Source organism: Ranitomeya imitator, chromosome 4 (genome assembly GCF_032444005.1).
Source record: "Ranitomeya imitator isolate aRanImi1 chromosome 4, aRanImi1.pri, whole genome shotgun sequence".
Taxonomy (NCBI): Eukaryota; Metazoa; Chordata; class Amphibia; order Anura; family Dendrobatidae; genus Ranitomeya; species Ranitomeya imitator.
In genome coordinates, this window is record NC_091285.1 from 535,572,219 (window position 1) to 535,593,389 (window position 21,171).

A 21,171-nucleotide genomic window follows, 5' to 3' on the forward strand; every position below is an offset into this window, starting at 1 on the left:
CATTATAGATAGGCCTTTGTATACTTAGCCTGCTGTACCTTTAAATGACTGTATCAACATAGGGCAAATTTGTTGTTTCAACTAATCTAGGCAGGACTGTGGAGTGGGGATTTTATTTAAATATTCACTCATATAAAATACACTCCGTTGGCCTCCATGTTATAAAATTAATATCTATGTCCTTTTCACAGAGGAAGTTATGTGTACCATGTGTGACCAATAGATCTTTGTACTATGTCCCATAATTATGTAATCCATATCTTGTACAATTGTGCATTTAATTGTTTTTTATGGAATCAAATTTGATTATTATTATTTACAAAAATATTGGATCATTGCTCCTTCTTTGTACTATGATAGTTTGACATTTTGGTGCAGATACGATCTTTTGATCACCCGTTATTGCATTTTAATGCAATGTTGCAGTGAACAAATAAACGTAATTCTGGCATTTTGACTTTTTTAACGATGGGGTCAATGCTTTTTTTAGATTGATAGATTGGGCAATTCTCAACGCAGCGATACCAAATATGTGTATATTTGAATTTTTTTTAAAAAAATCTTATTTTGAATGGGGCGAAAGAGGGGTGATTTTAACTTTATATTTATTTATTTTTAATTTTTTTTACACATTTTTTTTGTATGCTTCAATAGTCTCCATGGGGGACTAGAAGCTGCACTTGTCCGATTGGCTCTGCTACATACAGGCGATGATCAGACCACCTGTATGTAACAGAAATGCTCACTCGGTGGTCGGCGCTCATAGCAATCTAGCTATGACAACCATAGAGGTCTACTGGAGACCTCTGGTTGTCATGCTAACCCATCAATAACCCTCAATCACGTGATGGGGTCACTGATGGGTGGGATTTTTGGAGCGATTCCCAGAAGTGCGAGTTAAATGCCACAGTCAGAGACTGACAGTGGCATTTGACTAGATAACAGCCATGGGTGGATCAGCTGACATGTGCCATGAAACGTGCGGGCTCAGCACTGGAGCCCGCACCAAACAGGGGGAGTCTGACATCGGCATACTATTACGTCCGATGTCGGAAAGAGGTTAAAACACGGTGTAAACATGAACCAAGCTTGGATTGTAATACCAGGCCCAATTTCAAGGTCTCTTTGCTTGAAATAATTGCTTTACAAGTGCCAATAAAGCAGATAGCTCAGGTTGGCTGGCCCAGTGCTCAGGACTGGTATTCCAATCCGAACTTGGTCCATGCTTCACAAGTGTGTGAAATCGGCTTAAAGCTGAATTAAACACATTGCTTATGAATCCCGAACAAGTATGGTAATGTGTTTTTACAAGTTTGAAATATTAAAGTTGTGGTGCAAAACTAACAAGAGATATTGACATGTTGCGGATTTCAGTATACGCTGAACAACAAAAAAAAACAGAGCATGAGATTTTTTAAAATCCTATCCTCTTTGCTGGGGTTGCAAAACCCTATTTTTTTTTAGCAGCAAAAATACAGAACATCAAAAACTCATCCTGAGAACTTAACCTGAGTTTTGGTTTTAGACCTTTGTCCCCTTTAACTCCAGGGCATGTGCGCAACTGCAACGTCTGTACCCACTATAGATACTGTATTTTTTGGACCATAAGACGCACTTTTTTTCCCAAAAGATTTTGGGGGAAAATGGGGGTACGTCTCATGGTTGCAATATACTTACAAATCCTGCGGCTGTGGCAATGCGGCGGGGCTCTGTGGTGTGGTTGTGGCGGGCTGTGTTCCGGGGCAGTGGCAGCAGCTCTCTGTGCTCCATGGGGGGCTCCGCCGGCATTTCATCAAAGCCCAGAGGTCCCCGCACATCCGTTGCTGCCATGTTGTGGTGGCCTCTGGGAACATGGCCTCCAGAAAGATGGCCGCCGGGCTGGGTGGCGCATGCTCAGTTTCAGTTCTTGTCCCGAGATCTTGGGAGACGAGCTCTCGGGATGAGATCTTGTTGCCGAGATCTGATTCTGAGCATGTGCCGCCCCCGCTTCGATGTCCATGTTCCCTGAGGCCATGTTCCCGGAGGCCACCACAACATGGCAGCAATGAATGTGTGGGGGCCTCTGTGCTTTGACAAAATGCCAGCGGAGCCCCCCACAGAGCACAGAGAGCCACTGCCACTGTACCGGAGCACAGCCCCTGCCCTTGATTACAGCTCTCCTGCCCCAGCACAGAGCCCCTGCCCAAGCACAGAGCCCCTGCCCCAGCACAGAGCCCCTGCCCCAGCACAGAGCGCCTGCCCCAGCACAGAGCCTCTGCACAGCTGCCTCTCCTGTCCCAGCACAGAGCCACCGCCATCACACCAGTTTGGGATGGGATTTCCCAGAGCCACCGCACTTAGCTGGACCACCGATCGACCCCTGTGACTACTCCTCCACCTGTGCCGATCCCTTCCCTGGTAAGCTGAATTCGAACTGTAAGACGGACCCCCATTTGACACATTATTTTTTTCCCTATTTTCCTTCTGAAAATTTGGGGTGCGTCTTATGGTCCAGTGCGTCTTATAGTCTGAAAAATATGGTATGCCCTTGGATTTGCATATGATAAAACAACTATTTTTTCAGACAATAAATTATATTATTCCTATAATTTTGACTGGTTACAAACCTTAAACCCCAAAAGGTAAAAATTATCAATAATCCCTTTGGGTTTCTTACAAAATGCTTGAAGGCGCACCTAAAATGTTGCCTTGTTTCTGGTACGTCTAAGCCATTTGTAGAAAAAAATGCAGGGGAGATCAGTAGTTTTTGCATAATAAAGTGTACAGACCCATGCATGGAGGTAACAAGACAAGGCAAGTGCTGGACTGTTATGTATTTTCTGGTTTAGATTCACAATTTTCTAGCAATCACTCTATTTTTGGCAAACAAGTGTGTATAGAGGTAATTCAAAGATGAAAGGCAAACAAGCACCACAGTTTTATGTTTCAAGTAATTAGTTGATGTTTTACCCATCACAAGAAAATTGGCTTTTATTGTAATATTTGCCATGGAGACCCCAGGGATGAAGGAATCTATTTAAGTAAACATAACAGATTGAGTTTAGAAATATTAAGAGAAAATAGGTCTTCCAGGCCTTTTCACCTTGTTACGCTGACATGAATCTTGCCACCTTCAAATGTGTGAAACCATCCCTGCATCAGCATGGCCCATTGTATTCCAAAGGCTGCGAGCAAGAAGTTGAACGCAACACTGCCAAAGCCATATTTCTTTAGGAAAGTCATAAGAAAGCCAAAGCCAACAAAGATCATTACATGGACGTCCTGGAAACCTGCAAAGAAAGCAGAACAGTATAAATTATTTTTCCTATGTAAAGGTAAACATTATCTCAATAAGGTGAGATATCTTTAAGCATATTTTAAAAGAGCTAAGATCTTGATGACGTATCCCCAAGTTATCAGTGTCAGATCTGTGTCTGACACACAGCACCGCCGCTTATCTGATGTTTTCAGGTCCTACAGTTGCTTTAAGTTCACAGTGTATAGCGCCAGGACACCACAGATCTGTTATGTTTGCTAATGACAGGTGTTATGAAGGCAATCCAGAAACACAGTGTGCTTAGCGATCAGAGCGCACACAGTGATCTGACAAATACCCAAAAATACAAGAACGAGCTCTGAGACGTGGAAACTCTGTAGACTGCACACCTGATCCTATCCTAAACACAACTAAAAGCGGCTGTGGATTGCGCCTAACAACTACCTAGGCAACTCGGCACAGCCTAAGAAACTAGCTAGCCTGAAGATAGAAAAATAGGCCTGACTTGCCCCAGAGAAATTCCCCAAAGGAAAAGGCAGCCCCCCACATATAATGACTGTGAGTAAGATGAAAAGACAAAACGTAGGGATGAAATAGATTCAGCAAAGTGGGGCCCGATATTCTAGGACAGAGCGAGGACAGTAAAGCGAACTTTGCAGTCTACAAAAAACCCTAAAGCAAAACCACGCAAAGGGGGCAAAAAAAACCCACCGTGCCGAACTAACGGCACGGCGGTACACCCTTTGCGTCTCAGACAAGCTGGACAGAAAAAAAGCAACAAAAAAACAAAAAGCACTTAGCTATACAGAGCAGCAGGTCACAGGAACAATCAGGAGAAGCTCAGATCCAACACTGAAACATTGACAAGGAGCAAGGATAGCAGCATCAGGCGGAGTTAAGTAATGAAGCAGTTAACGAGCTCACAAGAACACCTGAGGGAGGAAGCTCAGAAGCTGCAGTACCACTTGTGACCACAGGAGTGAATTCAGCCACAGAATTCACAACAGTACCCCCCCCTTGAGGAGGGGTCACCGAACCCTCACCAGAGCCCCCAGGCCGACCAGGATGAGCCGCATGAAAGGCACGAACAAGATCGGAAGCATGAACATCAGAGGCAAAAACCCAGGAATTATCTTCCTGAGCATAACCCTTCCATTTAACCAGATACTGGAGTTTCCGTCTAGAAACACGAGAATCCAAAATCTTCTCCACAATATACTCCAATTCCCCCTCCACCAAAACCAGGGCAGGAGGCTCAACAGATGGAACCATAGGTGCCACGTATCTCCGCAACAACGACCTATGGAATACATTATGTATGGAAAAGGAGTCTGGGAGGGTCAAACGAAAAGACACAGGATTGAGAACCTCAGAAATCCTATACGGACCAATAAAACGAGGTTTAAATTTAGGAGAGGAAACCTTCATAGGAATATGACGAGAAGATAACCAAACCAGATCCCCAACACGAAGTCGGGGACCCACACGGCGTCTGCGATTAGCGAAAAGTTGAGCTTTCTCCTGGGACAAGATCAAATTGTCCACTACCTGAGTCCAGATCTGCTGCAACCTATCCACCACAGAATCCACACCAGGACAGTCCGAAGACTCAACCTGTCCTGAAGAGAAACGAGGATGGAACCCAGAATTGCAAAAAAATGGAGAAACCAAGGTAGCCGAGCTGGCCCGATTATTAAGGGCGAACTCAGCCAACGGCAAAAAGGACACCCAATCATCCTGGTCTGCAGAAACAAAACATCTCAGATATGTTTCCAAGGTCTGATTGGTTCGTTCGGTCTGGCCATTAGTCTGAGGATGGAAAGCCGAGGAAAAGGATAGGTCAATGCCCATCCTACCACAAAAGGCTCGCCAGAACCTTGAAACAAACTGGGAACCTCTGTCAGAAACAATATTCTCAGGAATGCCATGCAACCGAACCACATGCTGAAAGAACAAAGGTACCAAATCAGAGGAGGAAGGCAATTTAGCCAAGGGCACCAGATGGACCATTTTAGAAAAGCGATCACAGACCACCCAAATGACTGACATCTTTTGAGAAACGGGAAGGTCAGAAATGAAATCCATCGAAATATGTGTCCAAGGCCTCTTTGGGACCGGCAAGGGCAAAAGCAACCCACTGGCACGAGAACAGCAGGGCTTAGCCCTAGCACAAATCCCACAGGACTGCACAAAAGTACGTACATCCCGTGACAGAGATGGCCACCAGAAGGATCTAGCCACTAACTCTCTGGTACCAAAGATTCCAGGATGACCAGCCAACACCGAACAATGAAGTTCAGAGATAAGTTTATTAGTCCACCTATCAGGGACGAACAGTTTCTCTGCTGGACAACGATCAGGTTTATTCGCCTGAAATTTTTGCAGCACCCGCCGCAAATCAGGGGAGATGGCAGACACAATGACTCCTTCCTTGAGGATACCCGCTGGCTCAGATAAACCCGGAGAGTCGGGCACAAAACTCCTAGACAGAGCATCCGCCTTCACATTTTTAGAACCCGGAAGGTACGAAATCACAAAGTCGAAGCGGGCAAAAAATAACGACCAACGGGCCTGTCTAGGATTCAAGCGCTTGGCAGACTCGAGATAAGTCAAGTTCTTATGATCAGTCAATACCACCACGCGATGCTTAGCTCCTTCAAGCCAATGACGCCACTCCTCGAATGCCCACTTCATGGCCAGCAACTCTCGATTGCCCACATCATAATTACGCTCAGCGGGCGAAAACTTCCTGGAAAAGAAAGCACATGGTTTCATCACTGAGCAATCAGAACCTCTCTGTGACAAAACCGCCCCTGCTCCAATCTCAGAAGCATCAACCTCGACCTGGAACGGAAGAGAAACATCTGGCTGACACAACACAGGGGCAGAACAAAAACGACGCTTCAACTCCTGAAAAGCTTCCACAGCAGCAGAAGACCAATTAACCAAATCAGCACCCTTCTTGGTCAAATCGGTCAATGGTTTGGCAATGCTAGAAAAATTACAGATGAAGCGACGATAAAAATTAGCAAAGCCCAGGAACTTTTGCAGACTTTTCAGAGATGTCGGCTGAATCCAATCCTGGATGGCTTGGACCTTAACTGGATCCATCTCGATAGTAGAAGGGGTAAAGATGAACCCCAAAAATGAAACTTTCTGCACACCGAAGAGACACTTTGATCCCTTCACAAACAAAGAGTTAGCACGCAGGACCTGAAAAACCATTCTGACCTGCTTCACATGAGACTCCCAATCATCTGAGAAGATCAAAATGTCATCCAAGTAAACAATCAGGAATTTATCCAGATACTCACGGAAGATGTCATGCATAAAAGACTGAAACACAGATGGAGCATTGGCAAGTCCGAACGGCATCACTAGATACTCAAAATGACCCTCGGGCGTATTGAATGCAGTTTTCCATTCATCTCCTTGCCTGATTCTCACCAGATTATACGCACCACGAAGATCTATCTTAGTGAACCAACTAGCCCCCTTAATCCGAGCAAACAAGTCAGATAACAATGGCAAGGGATACTGAAATTTAACAGTGATCTTATTAAGAAGGCGGTAATCAATACACGGTCTCAGCGAACCATCCTTCTTGGCTACAAAGAAGAACCCTGCTCCCAGTGGTGATGACGATGGGCAAATATGTCCCTTCTCCAGGGATTCCTTCACATAACTGCGCATAGCGGCGTGTTCGGGCACGGATAAATTAAATAATCGACCTTTAGGGAATTTACTACCAGGAATCAAATTGATAGCACAATCACAATCCCTATGCGGAGGTAGAGCATCGGACTTGGGCTCTTCAAATACATCCAGATAATCAGACAAGAACTCTGGAACCTCAGAAGGGGTGGATGACGAAATCGACAAAAATGGAACATCACCATGTACCCCCTGACAACCCCAGCTGGATACCGACATGGAATTCCAATCCAATACTGGATTATGGGTTTGTAGCCATGGCAACCCCAACACGACCACATCATGCAGATTATGCAACACCAGAAAGCGAATAACTTCCTGATGTGCAGGAGCCATGCACATGGTCAGCTGGGCCCAGTATTGAGGTTTATTCTTGGCCAAAGGTGTAGCATCAATTCCTCTCAATGGAATAGGACACCGCAAAGGCTCCAAGAAAAACCCACAACGTTTAGCATAATCCAAATCCATCAGATTCAGGGCAGCGCCCGAATCCACAAACGCCATGACAGAAAATGACGACAAAGAGCATATCAAGGTAATGGACAGAAGGAATTTGGACTGTACAGTACCAATGGCGGCAGACCTAGCGGACCGCTTAGTGCGCTTAGGACAATCAGAAATAGCATGAGTGGAATCACCACAGTAGAAACACAGACCATTCAGACGTCTGTATTCCTGCCGTTCAACTCTAGTCATGGTCCTATCGCACTGCATAGGCTCAGGTTTAACCTCAGGCAGTACCGCCAAATGGTGCACAGATTTACGCTCGCGCAAGCGTCGACCGATCTGAATGGCCAAAGACAAAGACTCATTCAAACCAGCAGGCATAGGAAATCCCACCATGAAATCCTTAAGAGCCTCAGAGAGACCCTTTCTGAACAAAGCTGCCAGCGCAGATTCATTCCACTGAGTGAGTACTGACCATTTGCTAAATTTCTGACGGTATACTTCTATATCATCCTGACCCTGGCACAAAGCCAGCAAATTTTTCTCAGCCTGATCCACTGAATTAGGCTCATCGTACAGCAATCCGAGCGCCAGGAAAAACGCATCGACACTACTCAATGCAGGGTCTCCTGGCGCAAGAGAAAATGCCCAGTCTTGAGGGTCGCCGCGCAAAAAAGAAATAATAATCAAAACCTGTTGAATAGGATTACCAGAAGAATGAGGTTTCAAGGCCAGAAATAGCTTACAATTATTTTTGAAACTTAGAAACTTAGTTCTATCTCCAAAAAACAAATCAGGAATAGGAATTCTTGGTTCTAACATAGATTTCTGATCAATAGTATCTTGAATTTTTTGTACATTTATAACGAGATTATCCATTGAAGAGCACAGACCCTGAATATCCATGTCCACACCTGTGTCCAGAATCACCCAAATGTCTAGGGGAAAAAAAAAAAAGTGAACACAGAGCAGAAAAAAAAAAAATGATGTCAGAACTTTTTCTTTCCCTCTATTGAGAATCATTAGTTTGGCTCCTTGTACTGTTATGTTTGCTAATGACAGGTGTTATGAAGGCAATCCAGAAACACAGTGTGCTTATCGATCAGAGCGCACACATTGATCTGACAAATACCCAAAAATACAAGAACGAGCTCTGAGACGTGGAAACTCTGTAGACTGCACACCTGATCCTATCCTAAACACAACTAAAAGCGGCTGTGGATTGCGCCTAACAACTACCTAGGCAACTCGGCACAGCCTAAGAAACTAGCTAGCCTGAAGATAGAAAAATAGGCCTGACTTGCCCCAGAGAAATTCCCCAAAGGAAAAGGCAGCCCCCCACATATAATGACTGTGAGTAAGATGAAAAGACAAAACGTAGGGATGAAATAGATTCAGCAAAGTGGGGCCCGATATTCTAGGACAGAGCGAGGACAGTAAAGCGAACTTTGCAGTCTACAAAAAACCCTAAAGCAAAACCACGCAAAGGGGGCAAAAAAAAACCCACCGTGCCGAACTAACGGCACGGCGGTACACCCTTTGCGTCGCAGAGCTTCCAGCAAAACAAAAGACAAGCTGGACAGAAAAAAAGCAACAAAAAAACAAAAAGCACTTAGCTATACAGAGCAGCAGGTCACAGGAACAATCAGGAGAAGCTCAGATCCAACACTGAAACATTGACAAGGAGCAAGGATAGCAGCATCAGGCGGAGTTAAGTAGTGAAGCAGTTAACGAGCTCACAAGAACACCTGAGGGAGGAAGCTCAGAAGCTGCAGTACCACTTGTGACCACAGGAGTGAATTCAGCCACAGAATTCACAACACAGATCCATATACTGTGTATTGGCCATTATCAGGTACTTCAGCTCAGATCAGATCTAATCAGATCAGTTCTGGGCACCACATTTTAAAAAAGACATTGAAAAACTGGAGCAAGTTCAGAGAAGAGCTTCCAGGATGGTGAGCGAACTGCAAAGTATGTTTTATGAGGAACAGTTAAAGGGAATCTGTCACCTACTTTTTCGTATATAAGCTGCCGCCACCGCCATTAGGGGCTTATCTACAGCATTCTGTAATGATGTAGATAAGCCTCTGATGTAACTGGAAGATAAGAAAAAAAAGTTATATTATACTCACCTGGGGGGGGGGGGCGGTCCGGTGTGGTCCGGTCCAATGGGCGTCGCAGGTCCAGGTGCGGCGCCTCCCATCTTCATGTGATGACATCCTCTTCCTTGCTTCTGTCTCGGCTCATGCGCAGGCGTACTTAATCTGCCTGGTTGAGGGCAGAGCAAAGTACTGCAGTGCGCAGGTGCAGGGAAAGGTCCGAGAAGTCCAGCGCCTGCGCACTGCAGTACTTTACGCTGCCCTCAACAGGGCAGATAAAGTACGCCTGCGCAGGAGCCACGACAGAAGCAAGGAGAAGGACATCATCGCATGAAGATGGGAGGTGCCGGACTGCAACACCGCACCGGACCGCCCCCCCAGATGAGTATAATCTAATTTCTTTTTCTAATCTTTCAGGTTACATTGGGGGCTTATCTACAGCATTACAGAATGCTGTAGATAAGTCTATGATGACTGTGACCGAAGCTTATATACGAAAAAGTAGGTGACAGATTCCCTTTAAAGAATCTTAGAATATTTAGCTTGCAAAAAAGAAGGCTAAGAGGGGACTTAATAGCGGTCTACAAAGATCTGAAGGAATGTCACAGTGTAGAGGGATCAGGATTATTCTCATTTGTACATGGAAACACGAGAAGCAATGGAATGAAACTGAAAAGATACAGATTAGATATTAGAAAAAACTTTTTGACAGTGAGGATGTCCAATGAATGGAACAGACTGTCGTGAAAGGTGGTGAGTTCTCCTCCAATGGAAGTCTTCAAACAGTGGCTGGACAGACATCTGTCTGAGATGGTTTAGTGAATCCTGCATTGAGCAGGAGGTTGGACACGATGACCCTAGAGGTCCCTTTCAACTTTAACATTCTATGATTCAATCATCATTTTCATAAGGAATTAAGGTGCAATTCCCAAGAACTGTCACTACCCTGTATGCACACATGGATTTTTCCTCTCTGAACCCTGTTCACACAGGTTATATACAGATGATCAGGTTTTTAAATACATCAGATAGGGATTGCATACATTAGTTAGGACTGCTCTGATAAGGGTATACCGTGAAGATTGGTAGAGCAGCTTAGTATACATTTTTTGCAAAAAACGTATCAACCAAATACCCTGTTTTTTACATCTTTTACTAGCACTTGCGGATTACTGCAACATTTTTTCAAACTGAGTGTTTTTGGTTTTACTATTCTCTTTTGTGTCTTCAGGTTTCTTGGTGGTGTGTGAACATGATCCTACAGACTTGTTCACTGTGCAAGTAGCCCATGTGTTCCTGTTTCCATAATTGTTCTCTTGTGTCTACAAGACTGGGGAGTTCCACCACTCCTCTTGGGCTATCTGCACAATAGCTGTTCTACCCTGTATGCACACATGGATTTTTCCTCTCTGAACCCTGTTCACACAGGTTATATACAGATGATCAGGTTTTTAAATACATCAGATAGGGATTGCATACATTAGTTAGGACTGCTCTGATAAGGGTATACCGTGAAGATTGGTAGAGCAGCTTAGTATACATTTTTTGCAAAAAACGTATCAACCAAATACCCTGTTTTTTACATCTTTTACTAGCACTTGCGGATTACTGCAACATTTTTTCAAACTGAGTGTTTTTGGTTTTACTATTCTCTTTTGTGTCTTCAGGTTTCTTGGTGGTGTGTGAACATGATCCTACAGACCTGTTCACTGTGCAAGTAGCCCATGTGTTCCTGTTTCCATAATTGTTCTCTTGTGTCTACAAGACTGGGGAGTTCCACCACTCCTCTTGGGCTATCTGCACAATAGCTGTTCTACCCTGTATGCACACATGGATTTTTCCTCTCTGAACCCTGTTCACACAGGTTATATACAGATGATCAGGTTTTTAAATACATCAGATAGGGATTGCATACATTAGTTAGGACTGCTCTGATAAGGGTATACCGTGAAGATTGGTAGAGCAGCTTAGTATACATTTTTTGCAAAAAACGTATCAACCAAATACCCTGTTTTTTACATCTTTTACTAGCACTTGCGGATTACTGCAACATTTTTTCAAACTGAGTGTTTTTGGTTTTACTATTCTCTTTTGTGTCTTCAGGTTTCTTGGTGGTGTGTGAACATGATCCTACAGACTTGTTCACTGTGCAAGTAGCCCATGTGTTCCTGTTTCCATAATTGTTCTCTTGTGTCTACAAGACTGGGGAGTTCCACCACTCCTCTTGGGCTATCTGCACAATAGCTGTTCTACCCTGTATGCACACATGGATTTTTCCTCTCTGAACCCTGTTCACACAGGTTATATACAGATGATCAGGTTTTTAAATACATCAGATAGGGATTGCATACATTAGTTAGGACTGCTCTGATAAGGGTATACCGTGAAGATTGGTAGAGCAGCTTAGTATACATTTTTTGCAAAAAACGTATCAACCAAATACCCTGTTTTTTACATCTTTTACTAGCACTTGCGGATTACTGCAACATTTTTTCAAACTGAGTGTTTTTGGTTTTACTATTCTCTTTTGTGTCTTCAGGTTTCTTGGTGGTGTGTGAACATGATCCTACAGACTTGTTCACTGTGCAAGTAGCCCATGTGTTCCTGTTTCCATAATTGTTCTCTTGTGTCTACAAGACTGGGGAGTTCCACCACTCCTCTTGGGCTATCTGCACAATAGCTGTTCTACCCTGTATGCACACATGGATTTTTCCTCTCTGAACCCTGTTCACACAGGTTATATACAGATGATCAGGTTTTTAAATACATCAGATAGGGATTGCATACATTAGTTAGGACTGCTCTGATAAGGGTATACCGTGAAGATTGGTAGAGCAGCTTAGTATACATTTTTTGCAAAAAACGTATCAACCAAATACCCTGTTTTTTACATCTTTTACTAGCACTTGCGGATTACTGCAACATTTTTTCAAACTGAGTGTTTTTGGTTTTACTATTCTCTTTTGTGTCTTCAGGTTTCTTGGTGGTGTGTGAACATGATCCTACAGACTTGTTCACTGTGCAAGTAGCCCATGTGTTCCTGTTTCCATAATTGTTCTCTTGTGTCTACAAGACTGGGGAGTTCCACCACTCCTCTTGGGCTATCTGCACAATAGCTGTTCTACCCTGTATGCACACATGGATTTTTCCTCTCTGAACCCTGTTCACACAGGTTATATACAGATGATCAGGTTTTTAAATACATCAGATAGGGATTGCATACATTAGTTAGGACTGCTCTGATAAGGGTATACCGTGAAGATTGGTAGAGCAGCTTAGTATACATTTTTTGCAAAAAACGTATCAACCAAATACCCTGTTTTTTACATCTTTTACTAGCACTTGCGGATTACTGCAACATTTTTTCAAACTGAGTGTTTTTGGTTTTACTATTCTCTTTTGTGTCTTCAGGTTTCTTGGTGGTGTGTGAACATGATCCTACAGACTTGTTCACTGTGCAAGTAGCCCATGTGTTCCTGTTTCCATAATTGTTCTCTTGTGTCTACAAGACTGGGGAGTTCCACCACTCCTCTTGGGCTATCTGCACAATAGCTGTTCTACCCTGTATGCACACATGGATTTTTCCTCTCTGAACCCTGTTCACACAGGTTATATACAGATGATCAGGTTTTTAAATACATCAGATAGGGATTGCATACATTAGTTAGGACTGCTCTGATAAGGGTATACCGTGAAGATTGGTAGAGCAGCTTAGTATACATTTTTTGCAAAAAACGTATCAACCAAATACCCTGTTTTTTACATCTTTTACTAGCACTTGCGGATTACTGCAACATTTTTTCAAACTGAGTGTTTTTGGTTTTACTATTCTCTTTTGTGTCTTCAGGTTTCTTGGTGGTGTGTGAACATGATCCTACAGACTTGTTCACTGTGCAAGTAGCCCATGTGTTCCTGTTTCCATAATTGTTCTCTTGTGTCTACAAGACTGGGGAGTTCCACCACTCCTCTTGGGCTATCTGCACAATAGCTGTTCTACCCTGTATGCACACATGGATTTTTCCTCTCTGAACCCTGTTCACACAGGTTATATACAGATGATCAGGTTTTTAAATACATCAGATAGGGATTGCATACATTAGTTAGGACTGCTCTGATAAGGGTATACCGTGAAGATTGGTAGAGCAGCTTAGTATACATTTTTTGCAAAAAACGTATCAACCAAATACCCTGTTTTTTACATCTTTTACTAGCACTTGCGGATTACTGCAACATTTTTTCAAACTGAGTGTTTTTGGTTTTACTATTCTCTTTTGTGTCTTCAGGTTTCTTGGTGGTGTGTGAACATGATCCTACAGACTTGTTCACTGTGCAAGTAGCCCATGTGTTCCTGTTTCCATAATTGTTCTCTTGTGTCTACAAGACTGGGGAGTTCCACCACTCCTCTTGGGCTATCTGCACAATAGCTGTTCTACCCTGTATGCACACATGGATTTTTCCTCTCTGAACCCTGTTCACACAGGTTATATACAGATGATCAGGTTTTTAAATACATCAGATAGGGATTGCATACATTAGTTAGGACTGCTCTGATAAGGGTATACCGTGAAGATTGGTAGAGCAGCTTAGTATACATTTTTTGCAAAAAACGTATCAACCAAATACCCTGTTTTTTACATCTTTTACTAGCACTTGCGGATTACTGCAACATTTTTTCAAACTGAGTGTTTTTGGTTTTACTATTCTCTTTTGTGTCTTCAGGTTTCTTGGTGGTGTGTGAACATGATCCTACAGACTTGTTCACTGTGCAAGTAGCCCATGTGTTCCTGTTTCCATAATTGTTCTCTTGTGTCTACAAGACTGGGGAGTTCCACCACTCCTCTTGGGCTATCTGCACAATAGCTGTTCTACCCTGTATGCACACATGGATTTTTCCTCTCTGAACCCTGTTCACACAGGTTATATACAGATGATCAGGTTTTTAAATACATCAGATAGGGATTGCATACATTAGTTAGGACTGCTCTGATAAGGGTATACCGTGAAGATTGGTAGAGCAGCTTAGTATACATTTTTTGCAAAAAACGTATCAACCAAATACCCTGTTTTTTACATCTTTTACTAGCACTTGCGGATTACTGCAACATTTTTTCAAACTGAGTGTTTTTGGTTTTACTATTCTCTTTTGTGTCTTCAGGTTTCTTGGTGGTGTGTGAACATGATCCTACAGACTTGTTCACTGTGCAAGTAGCCCATGTGTTCCTGTTTCCATAATTGTTCTCTTGTGTCTACAAGACTGGGGAGTTCCACCACTCCTCTTGGGCTATCTGCACAATAGCTGTTCTACCCTGTATGCACACATGGATTTTTCCTCTCTGAACCCTGTTCACACAGGTTATATACAGATGATCAGGTTTTTAAATACATCAGATAGGGATTGCATACATTAGTTAGGACTGCTCTGATAAGGGTATACCGTGAAGATTGGTAGAGCAGCTTAGTATACATTTTTTGCAAAAAACGTATCAACCAAATACCCTGTTTTTTACATCTTTTACTAGCACTTGCGGATTACTGCAACATTTTTTCTAACTGAGTGTTTTTGGTTTTACTATTCTCTTTTGTGTCTTCAAGGAGCAAGGATAGCAGCATCAGGCGGAGTTAAGTAGTGAAGCAGTTAACGAGCTCACAAGAACACCTGAGGGAGGAAGCTCAGAAGCTGCAGTACCACTTGTGACCACAGGAGTGAATTCAGCCACAGAATTCACAACACAGATCCATATACTGTGTATTGGCCATTATCAGGTACTTCAGCTCAGATCAGATCTAATCAGATCAGTTCTGGGCACCACATTTTAAAAAAGACATTGAAAAACTGGAGCAAGTTCAGAGAAGAGCTTCCAGGATGGTGAGCGAACTGCAAAGTATGTTTTATGAGGAACAGTTAAAGGGAATCTGTCACCTACTTTTTCGTATATAAGCTGCCGCCACCGCCATTAGGGGCTTATCTACAGCATTCTGTAATGATGTAGATAAGCCTCTGATGTAACTGGAAGATAAGAAAAAAAAGTTATATTATACTCACCTGGGGGGGGGGGGGGCGGTCCGGTGTGGTCCGGTCCAATGGGCGTCGCAGGTCCAGGTGCGGCGCCTCCCATCTTCATGTGATGACATCCTCTTCCTTGCTTCTGTCTCGGCTCATGCGCAGGCGTACTTAATCTGCCTGGTTGAGGGCAGAGCAAAGTACTGCAGTGCGCAGGTGCAGGGAAAGGTCCGAGAAGTCCAGCGCCTGCGCACTGCAGTACTTTACGCTGCCCTCAACAGGGCAGATAAAGTACGCCTGCGCAGGAGCCACGACAGAAGCAAGGAGAAGGACATCATCGCATGAAGATGGGAGGTGCCGGACTGCAACACCGCACCGGACCGCCCCCCCAGATGAGTATAATCTAATTTCTTTTTCTAATCTTTCAGGTTACATTGGGGGCTTATCTACAGCATTACAGAATGCTGTAGATAAGTCTATGATGACTGTGACCGAAGCTTATATACGAAAAAGTAGGTGACAGATTCCCTTTAAAGAATCTTAGAATATTTGGCTTGCAAAAAAGAAGGCTAAGAGGGGACTTAATAGCGGTCTACAAAGATCTGAAGGAATGTCACAGTGTAGAGGGATCAGGATTATTCTCATTTGTACATGGAAACACGAGAAGCAATGGAATGAAACTGAAAAGATACAGATTAGATATTAGAAAAAACTTTTTGACAGTGAGGATGTCCAATGAATGGAACAGACTGTCGTGAAAGGTGGTGAGTTCTCCTCCAATGGAAGTCTTCAAACAGTGGCTGGACAGACATCTGTCTGAGATGGTTTAGTGAATCCTGCATTGAGCAGGAGGTTGGACACGATGACCCTAGAGGTCCCTTTCAACTTTAACATTCTATGATTCAATCATCATTTTCATAAGGAATTGAGGTGCAATTCCCAAGAACTGTCACTACATAATGGAAGAAGCTATAATTTTCTGGCTCGATGCACTGTGAACAGGTTTGAGCTGAGCAGTTGGGATACCCCTGTTGGATCCTTACCAATCTGATATTGATGATCTTTTTTTGGAATAAGTCATTCATATTTTAGTTGTTCAGATGTGGATTATTTATATATCAGATAGGGAGCAAAACCTGTATTTTTGGAGAGGCTATTACTGCATTTACACATGGTATATATAAATACAACACCAAATTGAACTTAAGTCATGAATAATCAATATGTGGGATATCACCTTATCATACTATTGAAACCTACTCAAGAAATAGGATGAAACAACAAAGATAAAAGACATTATAATAATAAAATATAACATTTTTATTGATAGTATTAACATACACATATCTACTATATTATTTTCTAAGGGTCTCTTCCATCTTTCTGTCTGTTTGTCTGTCTGTCTGTCATGGAAATCCTAAGCCACTGATTGGTCGTGGCCGTTTTGCCGCGACCAATCAGCGATGGGCACAGTCTGGCGGCAAAATGGCCGCTCCCTACTCCCCTGCCGTCAGTGCCCGCTCCATACTCCCCTCCAGTCAGCGCTCCCACAGGGTTAATGGCAGCGTTAATGGACCACGTTATGCCGCAGTGTAACGCACTCCGTTAATGCTGCTATTAACCCTGTGTGGCCAACTTTTTACTATTGATGCAGCCTATATATTAATAGTTAAAAGATCTAATGTTACAAATAATAAAAAAATTAAAAATCATTATATACTCACCTTCCGGCGCCCCCCCCCCCCGGTTCCAGCACAGGCCTTTCCTGCTCCTCGCGACGCTCCGGTGACCGGTCCATGCATTGCGGTCTCGTGAGATGATGACGTAGCGGTCTCGTGGTGCCGTTATGTCATCATCTTGCGAGACCGCAATGCACTTTTGGGACCGGAGCATCGCGAGGAGTATCAGTAAACGCCTGGGCTGGATCCGGGGGGCTGACAGAGGGTGAGTATATAAATATTTTTTATTTTAATTCTTTTTTTAACAGGGATATGGTGCCCACATTGCTATATACTATGTGGGCTGTGTTAGATACTGCGTGGACTGTGTTATATACTACATCTGTGTAGGGATAAGCGACCTTTACTTTTATAGGATCGGGTCGGGTTTCACGAAACCCGACTTTTTCAAAAGTCGGGTCGAGTGAAATCGGCCGATCCTATAAAAAAGTCGGGGTCGGGGTCGTCCGAAACTCGAAACCCAATGCAGTGCATTGGGTTTCCATGGTTCCCAGGGTCTGAAGGAGCGGAAACTCTCCTTCAGGCCCTGCGATCCATATTTTAGTGTAAAATAAAGAATTAAAATAAAAAATATCGCAATACTTACCCTCTGACGCGCCCTGGTACTAACCGGCAGTCTTCCTTCCTTAGAATCAGCATCCAGGACCTGGCGGTGACGTCGCGGCTTGTGATTGGCAGCGCGGCCGCCCATGTGACTGCTCGCGCGACCAATCAGAAGCCGTGACGTCACCGAAGGTCCTTCAAGCGCTGATTCTTAGGAAGGAAGGCTGTCGGAAGGAAGCAGGGCGCTTCCGAGGGTGAGTATATACCTAATAGGTATATACTCACATGGTCACATGGGCGGCCGCGCGGCCAATCACAAGCCGCGACGTCACCGTGACGTCACCGCCAGGTCCTGGAAGGCTGATTCTAAGGAAGGAAGACTACCGGTTAGTACCAGGGCGCGTCAGAGGGTAAGTATTGCCCTATTTTTTATTTTAATTCTTTATTTTACACTTTAATCTGAATTCCGATACCAATTCCCGATATCTTAATCATATCGGGAATCGGTATCGGAATTCCGATTCCAGATTCAAAAGATCGCCGACTTCATGGCCGACCCCACACTGGGGTCGGGTCGGGTTTCATGAAACCCGACCTTGCCAAAAGTCGGCGACTTTTGAAAATTCTCGACCCGTTTCGCTCAACCCTACATCTGAGTGCTATATACTATGTGGGCTGTGCTATATACTACATGGCTGTGGTATATATTACGTGGCTGGGCAATATACTACATTGCTGTGCTCTATACTACGTGGCCTGGGTTATATACTGCATGGGCCTACCGCCTCAATGCATTAACCTAACTATCCCTGTGTGGCCTATTTATAAAAAAAAAAAAAAACTATCAGGTTCCTCGCATCATGTTCTCATTCACTTTATGCAGTTAATAGCCCACTGTGTCTGTACTGCTACATACTTAGGCAGTTAACTGGTTCATGCAGCTTTACATGAACACCCGAGCCTTACACTATGGCCGGTCCGAATAACTAAAGCAATTGTTACCATCCACCTCTCGTGTCTCCCCTTTTCCTCATAGTTTGTAAGCTTGCGAGCAGGGCCCTCATTCCTCCTGGTATCTGTTTTGAACTGTATTTCTGTTATGCTGTAATGTCTATTGTCTGTACAAGTCCCCTCTATAATTTGTAAAGCGCTGCGGAATATGTTGGCGCTATATAAATAAAAATTATTATTATTATTATTATGGGCAGTGTTGTATACCACGTCTCTGTGCTATATACTACGTGGCGGTGCTATATACGACGTGGCTGTGCAATATATTATGTGGCTGTGCAATATACTACATGGCTGAGCAATATATTTTGTGGCTGGGCAATACACTACGTGGCTGTGCAATATATTACGTGGCTGGACAATATACTTCGTGTCTGTGCTATATACTACGTGTCTGTGTTATATACTACGTGGCTGGGCAATATACTTCATGGCTGAGCAATATACTACGTGGCTGGGCAATATACTACGTGGCTGGGCCATATTCTACATGGCTGGGCAATATACTACGTGGCTGGGCAATATACTACGTGTCTGTGCTATATACTACATGGCTGTGCTATATACTACGTGGGCTGTGTTATATACTACTTGGGCTGTGTTATATACTACGTGGCTGTGCTATATACTACGTGGCTGTACTATATACTACATGGGCTGTGTTATATACTATGTGGGCTGTTATACACTACTTGGCTGTGCTATATTTCTCTGCTGTATCTGTGCATCATGAATCGTGGTATGTGTTAAAGAGCAGAGCCCACTGAGACTCTTTCGCCCAGGGGCCCTCAAAAACCTGGAGCCGGCCCTGGCTTCACTGATTGCTCGCGGCCGGGCGTGACCAATCAGCGACAGGCGCAGTCTGCCCACGAATTGGCGTGGAATTTGAACCACGCTTCGCTAATTGGTCGCGCCCGGCCAGCCGAATCCTATGTATAAATTGCATTATTCTGAAAACTTCATAAATAAACTACATACATATTCTAGAATATCCGATGCGTTAGAATCGGGCCACTATCTAGAAACATATAAAAGGGGAAACCAAACAGCAAAATATGCAAAACCCCAGTGCAGTATTGGAGTGGGTACATGGACACAGTCATGGACTAATATATTATCAAAGATGACCCATTACATATAGCCTACATACAATTGCAAACATGCATTAAAAAATCAAGAAGGCATAGGTAATAAAGTAAAAGGAATATCCTATAGTATTATAAAGTCCATACCCAATAGTTTCCTCCAACGCACGTTTCGCCTGGTAATGGCTTTTTCCCCTTTTATATGTTATATGTGTATTTTAATACTATCAATAAAATGTTATATATTTAGTATTATAATGTCTTTTTATCTTTGTTTTTTCACCCTATTTCTTGAGTAGGTTTCATTACATGGTATATATAGTTCTGAACAATTTGGCTTTACAACTACGGTATTTATATAATTTTGTTATGTAAGAAATTATTCAGCTCACACATGCATATTTAGGTCACTGAATTAGGCAAAAAAGAGTCACTAAAGTGCTGAATCCACTGGAGAAAACTTTGTTTTCTAACCCCTTACTTACATCCGCCATACATGTCGGCACAAGTCGGTAGCAGGTGAGCTTGCCCCATCCCCGGGAGGAAATGGCTGTTTGCTGCAGCCAGGACCTGCCTCTAACAAACACAGGTGGTGTGAAGTGCCGCCCGTGATTGTTAACCTGTTTAATACTGCTGTCTATCTCTGACAGCGGCATTAACAATGCGCCAGCAGGAAAAGGGGCGTGTCATTCAATGCGACCATATGCGCATTCGTGATGAGATCGTGGGTCGCCTATGGGTTGCTATGACAACAAAGGGTTTGTTGAAGACCTCTGTGTTTGTCATTATGGAGCTTCCCTGAAACCCAGCTTCACATGAGACTGTGAGTCTTAGGCCGGTTTCACACTTGCGAGTTTTACGGACGTAAGAGCGCAGAAACTACGTCCGTAAAACTCGCAAAAAATACGGCACAATTATTCTCTATGCCCCTGCTCCTATCTGCCGTATTTTACTGATCAGTATTATACGGCTTTCTACGGCCGTACAAAATCGCAGCATGCTGCGTTTGTCACCGTACTGCGCAAGAAATACGCCAATGAAAGTCTATGGAAGCGTGAAAAATACGGATTTCACACGGACAAGCAGTGTGACTTGCGAGAAATACGCAGCGCTGTTAGAGAGAAAAGCCGGTAATTCAGTGCGGTGTACAGTAAAATCACACTGACAGCTTACAGTAGAATAGGTAGAATAAATGTGTACACATAGAATAGGTATATATATATATATATATATATATATATATATGTCATTAGACACATATATGTATATATAT

The 21,171-nt window shown here is 43.4% G+C and overlaps 1 protein-coding gene across 2 annotated transcripts in view; it reads right to left on the reverse strand.

Moving 5' to 3' along the window:
• Positions 1-21,171, reverse strand: part of RHCG (Rh family C glycoprotein) — a 236,053-nt gene that overhangs the window by 107,133 nt on the left and 107,749 nt on the right. For both annotated transcript variants that reach the window (XM_069766218.1, XM_069766217.1), the window contains exon 2: positions 3,083-3,269. In XM_069766218.1, coding sequence (XP_069622319.1) covers positions 3,083-3,269 — 187 coding nt within the window. The remainder of the gene's footprint in view (positions 1-3,082; positions 3,270-21,171) is intronic.